This window comes from Rhinoderma darwinii, chromosome 3, assembly GCF_050947455.1.
Source record: "Rhinoderma darwinii isolate aRhiDar2 chromosome 3, aRhiDar2.hap1, whole genome shotgun sequence".
NCBI lineage: Eukaryota > Metazoa > Chordata > Amphibia > Anura > Rhinodermatidae > Rhinoderma > Rhinoderma darwinii.
The window spans coordinates 153,046,784-153,061,441 of record NC_134689.1 but is presented as its reverse complement, the minus strand read 5'-3'; the positions used below and the strand labels follow the sequence as shown (position 1 = coordinate 153,061,441).

The window sequence follows — 14,658 nt, the reverse complement described above, 5'->3', positions numbered from 1 at the left end:
TTGCAGTAGTACGGATTTTTCCGGATTATTTGATGCTGGAATACCACTGTATTAGTTTGGGATTTTATTTTTAAGGCTGTGCTGTGACTGCCCCCTTGTGGTAAACATTAGTATTAATAACCTTATATACTCCGTAGAGATTATACTGTACATTATACGAGAGGAATAGAAATGTGTACGACCTGCTCATCTGCTGCTGCAAAGATACAACTCCCAGCCGTGCACGGTGGAAACAGAACACGGCTCACCATTAACATCCACAAATCCTTAGGTATATTAATAGAAGGTCGTATCTGGAGACCCAGCTAGAAAATGGCCTCTGTGCTGCCCCCTGTTGTTACTCTGGGGCACTGCCACCCTCCAGCTATACAGAACAGGTGCATGTCCCCTTTAATTGCAGTATCATGGGCCCTTTAGTGGCTGGGGCCCATTATCATGTCCGGGCCTGGGCCAGCTGGAAGGTTCTGTCCTGCGGTGACCAGTCCGACTATTCAAAGATAAAATTATACATGTGTATATTATATATATATATATATATATATATATATATATATAGAGAGAGAGAGAGAGATTAATTTACCCTCCAATCTGAAGTCCTAGTCATCCTATTTAGCGGTTTCTGGGAAAGCTGGGCGTCAACTAATATGGCCGCCATTATAGCTACCACAGGGTTAGTCACCCAGCTTTCCCAGACTCTAGAATAACCAATCTGCCCAGTTACGAAGCAATACACCCATCCCATTCTTGTATCACTACAGATTTGATATTCAGGAGTCTGGGAAAGCTGGGTGACTAACCCTGTGGAAGCTGTAATGGCGGCCATATTGGTTAATCTCTGACTCCCAAAAAAAGATATAACCAAGAAATATAGCATGTGTGTGTATATATATATATATATATATATATATATATATATACACACACACACACACACACACACATATATATATATATTATATATATCCACCAATCAGCCATAAAATAATACCTCTGGCCAGATAAAGTGAATGACAAGAGCAAGTCAGCGCAGCTATACATATCTCTGAGATCATGTGATGTTTATAATCTCACTATAGAGTATGTGCCGTCAGGGATTACTGAACATCCAATAGAATCCAGAGTCACTGGCGTCCTAGAATTTGTGCCACAGGTCGTCCAATATCCCTACTCTGACTGTAAGCTACATACAGGCGGTCGCTTTACGTCAGAGCGCACTGCCGGATATTTCTATTGGATGAGCCATGGCGCCGATTACACGGAGCGAGTCCGGCTTCTATTGGAAGATGCCGGAAAATGAACATGTAATAACTGAAGGGGGAGGGGCCAGAATATATTTTACAGTGGGAGCCTTGGAGAATTTCTTGTAAGGTCATCTAGAATGTGGGCAGATTCTATTTCTATACACTTTCGTGGTGTCATCTGTAGAATCTGAGCGTGATGTCATAATGATGGCCATGGCCTATAATCTGCATGTGTACCGTTTGCACATAGTGGCCAACATGTTATGACATCATCAATTCTATAAATTGGGGTCACACATTCACTGCAGTGTCAGTTTCTCCTGCTGGCTCTCATCATAGAGGTGTCGTGTAAGAAGAGGAGGATGGCGAAGACGTTTCCCGTTTTCATTCTGATCCGGGACTGAGCTGTGTAAGGGTGGACCGGCAGGGTCTTCCCCAGAGCCGGAGTCCCAGACAGAGCCTCTACTAGCCCTCTGCTTGGGACTCCAACCCTGCTCCTAACATCACTGTTCATATATGGATAATGATGTGATGAGCTCCCAGAGGTATACGTTTAACGTATACCTGTGATGGATGACATACAGTGGCATCCGGCAATAGGCTGCTAAAAAACGTATACCATGTGGTATGTTTTTTTTGTGGGATTCCTCAGGATGGATTAGCATAGTGTACTACGCTATACCATCCTTCGAAAAGAAAAAAGAGGTATACTTATACCTGCCCGATGGAGGCAAAAAGGACAAACTTGGTCTCCATTGGGATAACTGAGTCCTATGAACACGTTTATTGTGTACGTCGGGAGCTTTTCTGACGTACACGATAAACGTAGGCTAATAATGTGATTTGAATGAGATCTTAAAATTGTTTTGCTTTTTATTACTAAAGTTTTGTTTTTTTGCGTTTGTGTTTTTTTACCGGTTCGGTTTTTGGACTACTTTGGATTCAAGGACTTCTTCGAGGATGACTTTTTTTATATTTTCAATAAAATAGTTAATGAGTGTTGTGTTGGGGGGGTTTTATTTCAATAAAATATTTTTTCTGTGCGTCCGTTTTTTTTAAACATTATTAATACTGCCTTATTAATGGCCGCTGTCTAATTGACAGTGTCTATTACTAAGGGAGGTCTAACACTAATTCCCCATTATTACCCCAGTACACACTGATACCAGGGGTACCTGGAAGAGTCGGGTACAATCCATTACCCGACCATCTGAAATGATGGCTGGACAAGGGGGCGGCCGCAGGCTGGTATTACTCGGTTTGGAAGGGTCAAAAACCATGGCCCCTCCCACCCTGGTAATGCTAGGCTGCTGTGTTGTATCTGGCTGGTTATAAAAAAAATGGAGGGGACCCCACCTAATTTTTTTTCAGTCATTTTTTTATTTTTTTTTAAAACGACATTGGGCATCCCCCATTTTTCATAACCAGCTAGATACAACACAGCAGCAGCAGCCGCAGCCTAGCATCACCAGGGTGGGAAGGCCCACGTTTTTTGGGCTTTCCCAGCCTAATCATATCAGCCTGCACTGGAGCAACACCGGTCTCTTTTGCGGAAAGACGCAAGCGGCTTAATGTTATAGCGCCGCCTGCGCCACAAGAAAAGCGCCTTGCTTTCAAATTTATCCACGTTCAAAGGATCCAGATACAATTACATACAATAGTGTGTTCCCCTCCTTCCCCTGTGAATGACCTGACCGCCAGTCAGTCAGGTCATATAGTTCATTGTACACACCCTCATACACATATTACCATGATATGCAGGGATCCAGTGATGGCAGCTCCTAGTACTTGTCTGTTTTCACGCTTGCCTTGCAGAAGATGTCTGTAGAGATACTCTTTTTCCAGTGAGCTTGTGCCATTGGGCAGAACCACCAAATGTGGGCCATGGTGCCTCTTTCTCCACAATTTCTGAAGCAGGTATTAGGACTTCCTGGGAAAAGTTTGACCAATTTGTCAGGTGTGAGATACCATCTTGTTAATATTTTATAAGAAGTTTCCTTAACTCCTTAATAAACGCCCACCGTCTTTTGACGGCAGGCGGTGCACGTCCTTAGTCTACAGTGACGTCTTTTGGCATCGCTGTAGAGGAGGCTGATGAGCGCTCCTGTAGAGGCTGATAAGCGCTCCTCCTCTAAGCAGGAGCTGTAACTTACCGCTCCTGATCTTAAAGCAGCCTGCAGAATACAGCTGGGGTCGGAAAACATTCGGACCCCAGCTGTTTAACCCTTTGATCAAAGGGAACTCCCTGCTTTGATCTAGTCATCGGAAACCCGGTGACGTGATCAAACACCGGGGAATCGCTCTGCAGTCAGCCCTGGGGACCTCCCTCCCTGTAGATAGCTCCATTGTGGCTCCCTGTGGAATCCCCAGCCAGAGCATTGCCAATGCTTTAGCCAGGGATTCCTGTCCTGGAGGAGCCCCATATGGACACTGACTTCAGTGGCTCCTCCAGCAGAGGAATCCCCGGCCAGAGTGTCGGCAATGCTCTGGCCGGGGATTCCACTCGTAGAGGGAGCCCCAATGGAGCTTTCTATAGGGGGTTTGTGTGTGTGGCAATATCTACAAAGGGGTGTGGGTGCCCCATCTACTGAGGGCACTCCGGCATTATCTACCTAGAGGGCACTCCGGCATTATCTACCTAGAGGGCACTCCGGCATTATCTAAAAAGCGGCTGCCCAATCTTGACATTCCTGTGTCTGCCAAACCACCGCCAACTGAGCCACCAGATTGCATTTAGTGACACTTAAACTGGAAAACCGGATTGCTAAAATAAGCATGTGTAGTAAACTGTCTACAAGGGGGAGGTGGGGGGGCTGTTTGGCACGGTTTACAGAGGGGAGGTGGGGGCTGTATGGCACTATTTACAAGGGAGAAGTGAGGGGCACTGTCTACAAGCGGGATGTGGGGGGCTCTATGACAGAATCTACAGGGGGGAGGAGGGGGCTGTATGGCACAATCTACAAAGGGGAGGTGGGGGGCTGTATGGCAGAATCTACAGGGGGCAATATCTACAAGCGGGCTGTGTGTGGAACCCAGTGGAGGGGGGACATTATACTGTGGGGAGGCCACTAAGGGGACATTATATTGTGTAGGGGCACTACAATGGGCATTATACTGTGGAGGGCACTATAGAGGCCATATTACTGTGTGGGGGCACTAAAAAGGGTATTATACTGTGGGGGGGCATTATACTTTTTTACGTGACATTTTTTTTATGATGGGAGTAGGGCGCTGAAAGAAAATTTTGCACGGGGTCGCCATCTATCTTAAATCCGGCCCTGCTTATAGTTACCCTATGGACAGATACTACCATCTCCGCTATGGGTCTTTGGAGCTTCTTTAGTGTTATCATTCGTGTTTTTGTTGAGTCCCTGGTTAATGCACTCCTTGCCCGATCTGCGAGTTTTGGTGGGCGGACTTCTTTTGTCAGGTTTGTAGTTGTGCCGTATTATTTAAATTTTTTTAGAATGGATTTATTGGTGCTCCATCGGATGTTTAAAATTTGGGATATTGTTATAACCCGACCCTGATCTATACTTCCCCACAACTTTGTCTCTGACCTGTTTGGAGAAAACATTTAAAACCAGGTTAGCATGAACTATATTAGCATACTGCTAGTTCAAAATGGAAGTTCTGGTGACAGACTCCCTTTAATGCTTCAGCATACCAAGGCATTTCGGAAAATTGTATTCTTCCAACTTTGTGGGAACAGATTTGGGAAGGTCCTTTTCTGTTCCAGCACGACTGTGCCCAAGTGGATAAAGCAAGGTCCATAAAGGCATGGTTGGTCGGGTGAGTTGGGTTTACTGGCCCGCACAGAGCCCTGACCTCAACCCCATCCAACTCCTTTGGGATGAATTAGAAGGGAGATTGCGAGCCAGGTCCTCTCCGTCCACCATCAGTGTCTCACCTCACAAATGCTCTAATTTAGAAGGCAGTGCGATCTAGGCTCTATCCTATGTCTATGTGGCTCCACGTCTATCCTATAACATGCAAGTTTGCGCTGCGATCTCACCAGAGAACGCATTGCATCACATCGGGGAAGATTTACAAATGTGATTGACCCAGACCTTGTTGTAAAATGCGCCAAACTGTGGCCAAAATAACAGACCTTTGCACCTCTCTAAACACTTTTCAAAAGTATCTGGAAAAAGCGGCAGAGCATAGAAAAACGAGGCATGGCTTAAAACGCACAAGAATTTGGCGCAAGAAAACGATCGTTAACTAAGCCAACTAAGAGGAGGTATAAGGAAAAGCGTCTAACAAGTCTAGCTAGATGTACCAAATGTATGATGGAGCACACACCACTGCGATAAATTTGGCGCATCTTCTAACTGGTCTAAGTTTACACCGTATATAATATTAGACAGCAAAAATCTGTCCCATTGTGCGCAGTATGTCATCGTGGAGCCAAAGCTGAAGCTGCCCATACACATAAGATAATCGTTGGCCGATTTTGCCCACTTCAGCGGACCATCTTTTGAAAATCAGGGCTGTGAAGTCGTGGAGTTAGGCCTCATGCACACGACCGTGTTTTTGCGGCCGCAATTCCCCCGAAAATCCACGGGAGAATTGCGGCCCCATTCTTTTCTATGGGGCCGTGCACACGACCGTAGTTTTTGCGGTCCGTGCACGGCCCGGGAGCCCGGACCGCAGAAAGCACGGGCATGTCTTATTACGGCCCGGTTCTGCGGTCCGGGCTCATTGAAAACAATGGCCGCGGCCATGTGCATGTGCGGGCGGCCTGCGGCTGACAGTCCGCTGACAGTCCGCAGCCGGCCGACCCGAAAATCACGGCCGTGCACACGGCTACGGTCGTGTGCATGAGGCCTTAGGGTATGTTCACACGGCCTATTTACGGACGTAATTCGGGCGTTTTTGCCCCGAATTACGTCTCAAAATAGCGCCTCAATAGCGCTGACAAACATCTGCCCATTGAAAGCAATGGGCAGACGTTTGTCTGTTCACACGAGGCGTATATTTACGCGCCGCTGTCAAATGACGGCGCGTAAATAGACGCCCGCGTCAAAGAAGTGACCTGTCACTTCTTTGGCCGTAATTGGAGCCGTTATTCATTGACTCCAATGAATAGCAGCGCTAATTACGGCCGTAATTGACGCGGCGTTCAAGCGCCTCCACATGCCGGTACGGCTGAAATTACGGGGATGTTTTCAGGCTGAAACATCCCCGTAATTTCAGCCGTAACGGACGCCCTCGTGTGAACATACCCTTAGAAGTTTGGATTACCGACTCCACAGACCTGTTGGAAATTACATGCAATGATCTCTTTTCTCTTACGATGGCAAAGGTTGGATTCTTTTCGCCCATGGTTGGCTGAAAATACAAGTGCATTATATTATCAGGCAATTATTTGCCATTTTGCACAAGCCCAAATCCTGCGTTTGGCCAGCTGTACACGGGCTCCGTATTCAGGACCTATACTAGGCATAAGTAATCATACAGCCAGATTTCCAGTCACATTTTCTTGCCCAAATACAGGGTTCCCATTACAGGGAAGCAGAACACTTTTCCCATAAGAAGGATTTTCCTGGTTTCCTCTGTTGGGTCCCGTTCACATTGTGGCAGGAAATATACATTCTTATACGTCCCGTATGTGACACCTATAGAACGGCCGGGTGAAGTTCGTATCCTGGCAGGTGACTGCAAGAGCCGAGTATAGCGGACAGGTGTTCTGGCAGGAGGCTGAGGACATGCTCCCGCAGCCGGCCGTGTACTCTGTATGACCCCGCTCTCAGCTCCTCCTCCTCCCGCCCAGGGCTGCGTTCCCACCTCGGACATGTTGTATTGTGAAGCTGCAGCGGCCGGGCGTCCACACTACACAGAGAACAAGCGGAGCTTTCCACGGTCTACCCGAGAACATGTAAGTGAAGGGGCAGCGGAGCCGGGACAGGGGACGAGCCGCGTACATCTATCTGCGTTACCGCACTACGGGCCTCACATGATTAATATTGCAGCAGGTATACGGTTTAGTCATCACATGTAATGGAAATGTAGTGGACTGACCTACTTAAAGGGAAGCTCCACCTTTGGAGTCCCGTTTAGTGCCCATACTAGAGAATTGTTCAGCTTCCTGCAATAGCCAATTTACAGTGAAAAATTTCAGCATGCCCTAAAATCTTCAGTGTGAATAGGGGCTTTAAAATTTCCATTCGTTTGAATGGCACATATAAGGGCTTGTCCACACACAACGGAATTAGTGCAGAAAATTTCTGCAGCAATTCCGTTGAATGTCAAAGGCTTTCCGCTGCGGCAAAAACGCACCATTTCCTGCAGTTTTTGCGGCAGAAAATGGTGTGTACATTTCTGCGGTTTTCCAATGGAGACATCTCCTCTGAAAAACGCAGCAATTCTGCACACTTTCCGTAGCAGGAATGTACATGCTGCGGTCCGAAAAATATGCACTGCTGGTCAATTTCGGCTTGGAAATTTTATGCAGCGTGTGGATGAGATATTTACTGTATTCTGCTGCGTTTTTGTCTGTCCGAAATTCCAGCCGGCAATTCCATTACATGTGGACGAGCCCTTATAGTTGGGACTGGAATAATAGAAACAGGAATGGCCTTCTTTTTTTATTTTTTATTTCTACTGCCCTTAAAGAGGCTCTGTCACCAGATTTTGCAACCCCTATCTGCTATTGCAGCAGATCGGCGCTGCAATGTAGATTACAGTAACGTTTTTATTTTTAAAAAACGAGCATTTTTGGCCAAGTTATGACCATTTTTGTAGTTATGCAAATGAGGCTTGCAAAAGTCCAAGTGGGTGTGTTTAAAAGTAAAAGTCCAAGTGGGCGTGTATTATGTGCGTACATCGGGGCGTTTTTAATACTTTCACTAGCTGGGCGCTCTGATCAGAAGTAACATCCTCTTCTCTTCAGAACGCCCAGCTTGTGACAGTGCAGATCTGTGACGTCACTCACAGGTCCTGCATCGTGACGGCCACATCGGCACCAGAGGCTACAGTTGATTCTGCAGCAGCATCAGCGTTTGCAGGTAAGTCGATCTCGTTTACCTCCGTAATCTCGCAAGATTTCGTTTCCCTTGCTAGAAATCTCACAGAAAAGATTCAGAAGTGTCAGGATTCTGAATACACATGACGTCCAGGCTGGATGATCATGTGTATTCATTATCAGGACACTGCAGTAACGTTAATCTCTGTTTATGTGGCTGCACATCGCTGCTGTGTAAATCAATGGAGAGGAGTGTATGATGCTGACTGGTCACTGATTGGTCAGCGTCATACACGTAAACACGCCCAGTTAAAAACACAATACACGTTTGACAAACTTCTGACATGTCATAGTGACATGTCAGAAGTTTGGATTGGTGCTGGTCCGAGCACTGAGACCCCCACCAATCGCTAGAATGAAGCAGCTGAAGCGTTTGTGTGAGCGCTCAGCCGCTTCGTGTCTGTTCGGCTTTTTCCGGCAATAAATGTATCGGTGCATGGACTCAATAGAAAGCCTATGAGCCCGTACTCTGATACATCGGCTTTCCGGAAAAAGCAGAACAGACACGAAGCGCCTGAGCGCTCACACGAACGCTTCAGCTGCTTCGTTCTAGCGATTGGTGGGGGTCTCCGTGCTCGGACCCCCACCAATACAAACTTCTGACATGTCACTATGACATGTCAGAAGCTTGTCAAACATTTAGCTACACTTTAACCCCTTCCCTCTTTAGCCACTTTTGACCTTCCTGACAGAGCCTCATTTTTCAAATCTGACATGTCACTTTATGTGGTAATAACTCCGGAATGCTTTCACCTATCCAAGCGATTCTGAGATTGTTTTCTCGTGACACATTGCACTTTAAGTTACTGGCAAAATTTGGTAGATATGTTCAGTATTTAATTGTGAAAAACACCAAAAATTAGCGAAAAATTGCAAAAATTAGCATTTTTCTCAATTTAAATGTATTTGCTTGTAAGACAGGCAGTTATAAACACACAAAATTGTTGCTAATTAACATCCCCCATATGTCTACTTTATATTTGCATCGTTTTTTGAACATCCTTTTATTTTTCTATGACCTCACAAGGCTTAGAACTTTAGCAGCAATTTCTCACATTTTCAAGAAAATTTCAAAAGGCTATTTTTACAGGGGCCAGTTCAGTTGTGAAGTGGTTTTGAGGGCCTTATATATTAGAAACCCCCAAAAAGTCACCCCATTTTAAAAACTTCACCCCTCAAAGTATTCAAAACAGCATTTAGAAAATGTCTTAACCCTTTACACATATCACAGGAATTAAAGCAAAGTAGAGGTGAAATTTACAAATTTCATATTTTTTTGCAGAAATAAATTTTTAATACAATTTTTTTTATAACACAGAAGGTTTTACCAGAGAAATGCAACTCAATATTTGTTGCCCAGTTTCTGCAGTTTTAGGAAATATCCCACATGTGGCCATATCGTGCTACAGGAATGAAGCACCGGCCTCAGAAGCAAAGGAACACCTAGGGGATTTTGGGGCCTTATTTTTGTTAGAATATATTTTAGGCACCATGTCAGGTTTGAAGGGCTCTTGCAGTGCCAAAACATTAAAAATCCCCCAAAAGTGACCCCATCTGGGAAACTAGACACCTCAAGGAAATTATCTAGGGGTGTAGTGAGCATTTTGACCCCGCAGGTTTTTTACAGAAATTATTGGAAGTAGGCCGTGAAAATTAAAATCGACTTTTCTTCAAAGAAAATGTAGGTTTAGCGATTTTATTTTTTTTAATTTTTTTTTCATTTCCACAAGGACTAAAGGAGAAAAAGCACCACAAAATTTGTAAAGCAATTTCTCCCGAGTAAAACAATACCCCACATGTGGTAATAAATGGATATTTGGACACACGGCAGGGCTTAGAAGGGAAAGAGCGCCATTTGGCTTTTGGAGCTCAAATTTAGCAGGAATGGTTTGAGAGGCCATGTCACATTTACAAAGCCCCTGAGGGGACAAAACAGTGGAAACCCGCCACAAGTGACCCCATTTCAGAAACTACACCCATTGAGGAAATTATCTAGGGGTATAGTGAGCGTTTTGACCCCACAGGTTTTTTGCATAAATTATTGGAAGTAGGCTGTGAAAATGATAATCGAAATTTTTTCAAAGAAAATGTAGGTTTAGCTAATTTTTTCTCATTTCCACAAGGACTGAAGGAGAAAAAGCACCATAAAATTTGTAAATCAATTTCTCCAGAGTAAAACAATACCCCACATGTGGTAATAAACGGATGTTTGGAGACACGGCAGGGCTTAGAACTGAAAGAGCGCCATTTGGCTTTTGGAGTTCACATTTAGCAGGAATGGTTTGCGGTGACCACGTCACATTTACAAAGCCCCTGAGGGGACAAAACAGTGGAAACCCCCCACAATTGACCGCATTTTGGAAACTACACCCATTGAGGAAATGTTCTAGGGGTATAGTGAGTGTTTTGACTCCACAGGTTTTTTGCATAAATTATTGGAAATAGGCCCTGAAAATGACAATCTAAATTTTTTCAAAGAAAATGTAGGTTTAGCTAATTTTTTCTCATTTCCAGAAGGACTGAAGGAGAAAAAGCACCACAAAATTTGTAAAGCAATTTCTTCCGAGTAAAACAATACCCCACATGTGGTCATAAACGGCTGTTTGTAAACACGGCAGGGCTTAGAAGGAAAAGAGCACTATTTGGCTTTTTGAGATCACATTTAGCAGAAATGGTTTGCGGACACCATGTCACATTTGCAAAGCCCCTGAGGGGACAAAACAATGAAAACGCCCAAAAAGGGACTCCGTTTAGGTAACTACACCTCTTAAGGAATTCATCTAGGGGTGTAGTGAGCATTTTGACCCCACAGACGTTTCATAGAATTTATTAGAATTAGGCAGTGAAAATAAAAACAGTCCTTTTTCTTCAATAAGACGTAGCTTTAGCGCAAATTTTTTCATTTTCTCAACAAATAAAGGAAAAAAAGAACCCAACATTTGTGAAGCAATTCCTCCCGAGTACGGCAATACCCCATATGTGGTCATAAACTGCTGTTTGGGCAAACGGCAGGGCTCAGAAGGGAAGGACCGCCATTTGGAGTGTAGATGTTGCTGGATTGGTTTCTGGGCGCCTGTGGGCCCAAAACAGTGGAAACCCCCCAGAAGTGACCCCATTTTGGAAACTACACCCCTCAATGCATTTACCAAGGGGTGTAGTAAGCATTTTAACCCTGCAGGTGTTTTGTAGAAATTAGTGTGCACTCGATGTTGCAGAGTGAAAATGGGATTTTTTTCCATAGGTATGCCAATATGTGGTGCCCGGCTTGTGCCATCATAACAAGACAGCTCTCTAATTATTATGCGGTGTTTCCCGGTTTTAGAAACACCCTACATGTGGCCCTAATCTTTTGCCTGGACATATGACAGGGCTCAGGAGTGAAGAGTACCATGCGGAGTGGAGGCCTAATTTGGCGATTTACAAAGTATTGGTTCACAACTGCAGAGGCTCAGATGTGAAATAATAAAAAAGAAACCCCTGAGAAGTGACCCCATTATGGAAACTGCACCCCTCAAGGCATTTATTAAGGGGTGTAGTGAGCATTTTCACCCCACAGGTCTTTTCCATAAATGAATGCACTGCGGATGGTGCAAATGAAAAATGTATATTTTTCCCTAGATATGCCATTCAGTGGCAAATATGTCATGCCAAGCTTATGCCACTGGAGACACACACCCCAAAAATTGTTAAAAGGGTTCTCCCGGGTATGACGATGCCATATATGTTGAAGGAAACTGCTGTTTGGGCACGCTGTAGGGTTCAGAGCCGAGGGAGCACCATTTGGCTTTTGGAGAGCGGATTTTGCTTGGTACTATATGTGTTTGAATATTGATGGTGTTTCCATTTATAATGTGGGGGTACATGTAATCGGGGCGGAGTATATAAGGGGCATAGTCAGGTGGTATAATAATGGGGTAAAAAAATAAAATGATCCATAGATGTGTGTTACGCTGTGACACAATCCTTTCTGCACAGGCCGGTGTCGCACTGATAAATGGTGTCTTTACTTATCCCCCTTTTGGTCCACACTCCGCGCCTTTGTAGTTTGGGGAATTTTGCTGGGAAAGTGTTGTCCTGGTATAATACGGGGACCGTCGCTTCCAGCGGATATGTTTGGGCTCTCCCCTTCCTGATTCCCTAATTTTAGGTCCTTGATAAATCGCCTCTTGAAACAGAAGAAATGTTCCCCTCGGGCACAACTGCATATTTTTTTATTTCCTCACTTATTGGAGCCATAACTAATTTTATTTTTCATAGACGTAGCGGTATGAGGGCTGGTTTGTTGCGGAACGAGCTGTAGTTATTATTGGTACCATTTTGGGGTACATGCAACTTTTTGATCACCTTTTATCCTATTTTTTGGGATGCCAGGTAAACAAAAAAACGCAATTCTGGCACAGCTTTTTTCGTTTTTTTTATACAGCGTTCACCATGCGTTATAAATTACATGTTAACTTTACTCTGCGGGTCAGTACGATTCCGGCGATACCTATTTTATAGGACTTTTTTATGTTTTACAACTTTTTGCACAATAAAATTACTTTTGTAAAAATAATGTATTTTTTCTGTCGCCAAGTTGTGAGAACCATAACTTTTAAATTTTTTTGTCAACGGAGGTGTATGAGGGCTTGTTTTTTGCGGGACGAGCTATAGTTTTTAAGGTACCATTTTTGGATACGTGCGACTTTTTGATCACTTTTTATTCTAATTATTTGTAGGGCAAAGTGACCAAAAAACAGAAACTCTGGTAACGTTTTTTACGTTTTGTTTTTTTTACGCTGTTCACCGCGTGCAATAAATAATATAATATTTTGATACCTCAGGTCGTTACGGTCGTGGCGGAACCAAATACATATGGTTTATTATTATTTTTCAATAATAAAGGACTTGATAAGAGTAAAAGGGGGATTGTGTTTTATTTGATTACTTGAAACTTTTATTGTTTTCAAACTTTTATTTTTTGCACATTTTTTTACACTTTTTTTTTACACTTTTTCTCAAGTCCCACGGTCAGATTTTTTTTTTTCTAATACATTGCACTACCTATGTAGTGCAATGTATTAGATCTGTCAGTCATTCACTGACAGCAAGCCGATTAGGCTTCGCCTCTCGGCGGGGCCTAAATCGGCTTCCGTAATGGCAGAGCAGGAGACCATTGTGTCTCCTGTTGCCATAACAGCAGTCGCCAGTCCTGATTGCCTCACAGGGCTGGCGATCTGCTAGTAACCGCTACGATGCAGCAATCGCTTTCGATTGCTGCATCGAAGGGGTTAATGGCAGGGATCGGAGCTAGCTCCGGTTCCTGCCGTTACAGGTGGATGTCAGCTGTACAGTACAGCTGACTTCCATCGCTGATGACGCCGGAACCCATTGCAGCCACCGCTGGGGTTCCGATGATCTGCAAACACCTTAAGTGCAGCGATCGCGTTTGAGCGCTGCACTTAAGGGGTTAATGGCGGGGATCGAAGCTAATTTCGGTCCTCGCCGTTACAGTCGGATGTCAGCTGTAAGATACAGCTGAGATCCGACGATGATGGCACCGACTCAGCTTCTGAGCCGGTGCCAAACATTTGGCGTAAGTATACGACATTTTGCGGGAAGCACTTGCTTTCCATGACGTATATTTACGGCAAATGTCGGGAAGGGGTTAAGGGCAGTAGAAAGGGTTCCCAGAAAAAGGCCATTCCTGTTTCTTTTACTCCAGTCTCAGAAATGGCAGCCCTAGTGGATGCTGCTCTGCCTAAGGCCTCTCACACACGAGCATGTTTGGTCTGTGATATACGGTCCGTACGTCGGCCGCGTTTCCCGGACCGATCGCACTGCAGGGAGCCGGGCTCCTAGCATTATAGTTATCTATGATGCTAGGTTCCCTGCCTCGCTGCGGAACTACTGTCCCGTACTGAAAACATGATTATAGTACAGCGAGACAGTGACACCTAGCGTCATAGATAACTATGATGCTAGGAGCCCGGCTCCCTGCAGTGTGTTCAGTCCGGGAAATGCGGCCAACACATGGACCGTATATCACGGACCAAACACGCTCGTGTGTGGGAGGCCTAAGAGCAGGGAGAACAGCCCATCTAGTAGGCAGGGGGATGGTAATGTAGGTAAGACAAGACGATTATTAGTTATAGGGGATTCTATAATCTGGACGATGGACATAATAATTTGTCACAAACACAGACTCATCTGAATGATTCGGCATGTAGTGGAACAGGTGGATAAATTATTTGGAGGGGCTGGCGATGATCCAGCGGTCGTGGTCCATGTAGAAACCAACAATAGAATACATGGCAGGTGGAGGAGCCTTAAAGGGAACCTGTCACCAGCATTTCACCTATTAAACCGACTATACCTGGTGGTAGTGGGTGAAAAATCATTTCTATATAA

At 44.7% G+C, this 14,658-nt stretch overlaps 1 protein-coding gene across 1 annotated transcript in view; it reads left to right on the top strand.

Moving 5' to 3' along the window:
- The first annotated feature begins 6,998 nt into the window (after nucleotides 1-6,998).
- LOC142749195 (adipocyte plasma membrane-associated protein-like) overlaps nucleotides 6,999-14,658 on the top strand; it is a 51,578-nt gene continuing 43,918 nt past the window's right edge. The window contains exon 1 of the mRNA XM_075856897.1: nucleotides 6,999-7,122. Within this exon, the coding sequence (XP_075713012.1) occupies nucleotides 7,121-7,122 (2 nt within the window). The 5' untranslated portion in view covers nucleotides 6,999-7,120. The remainder of the gene's footprint in view (nucleotides 7,123-14,658) is intronic.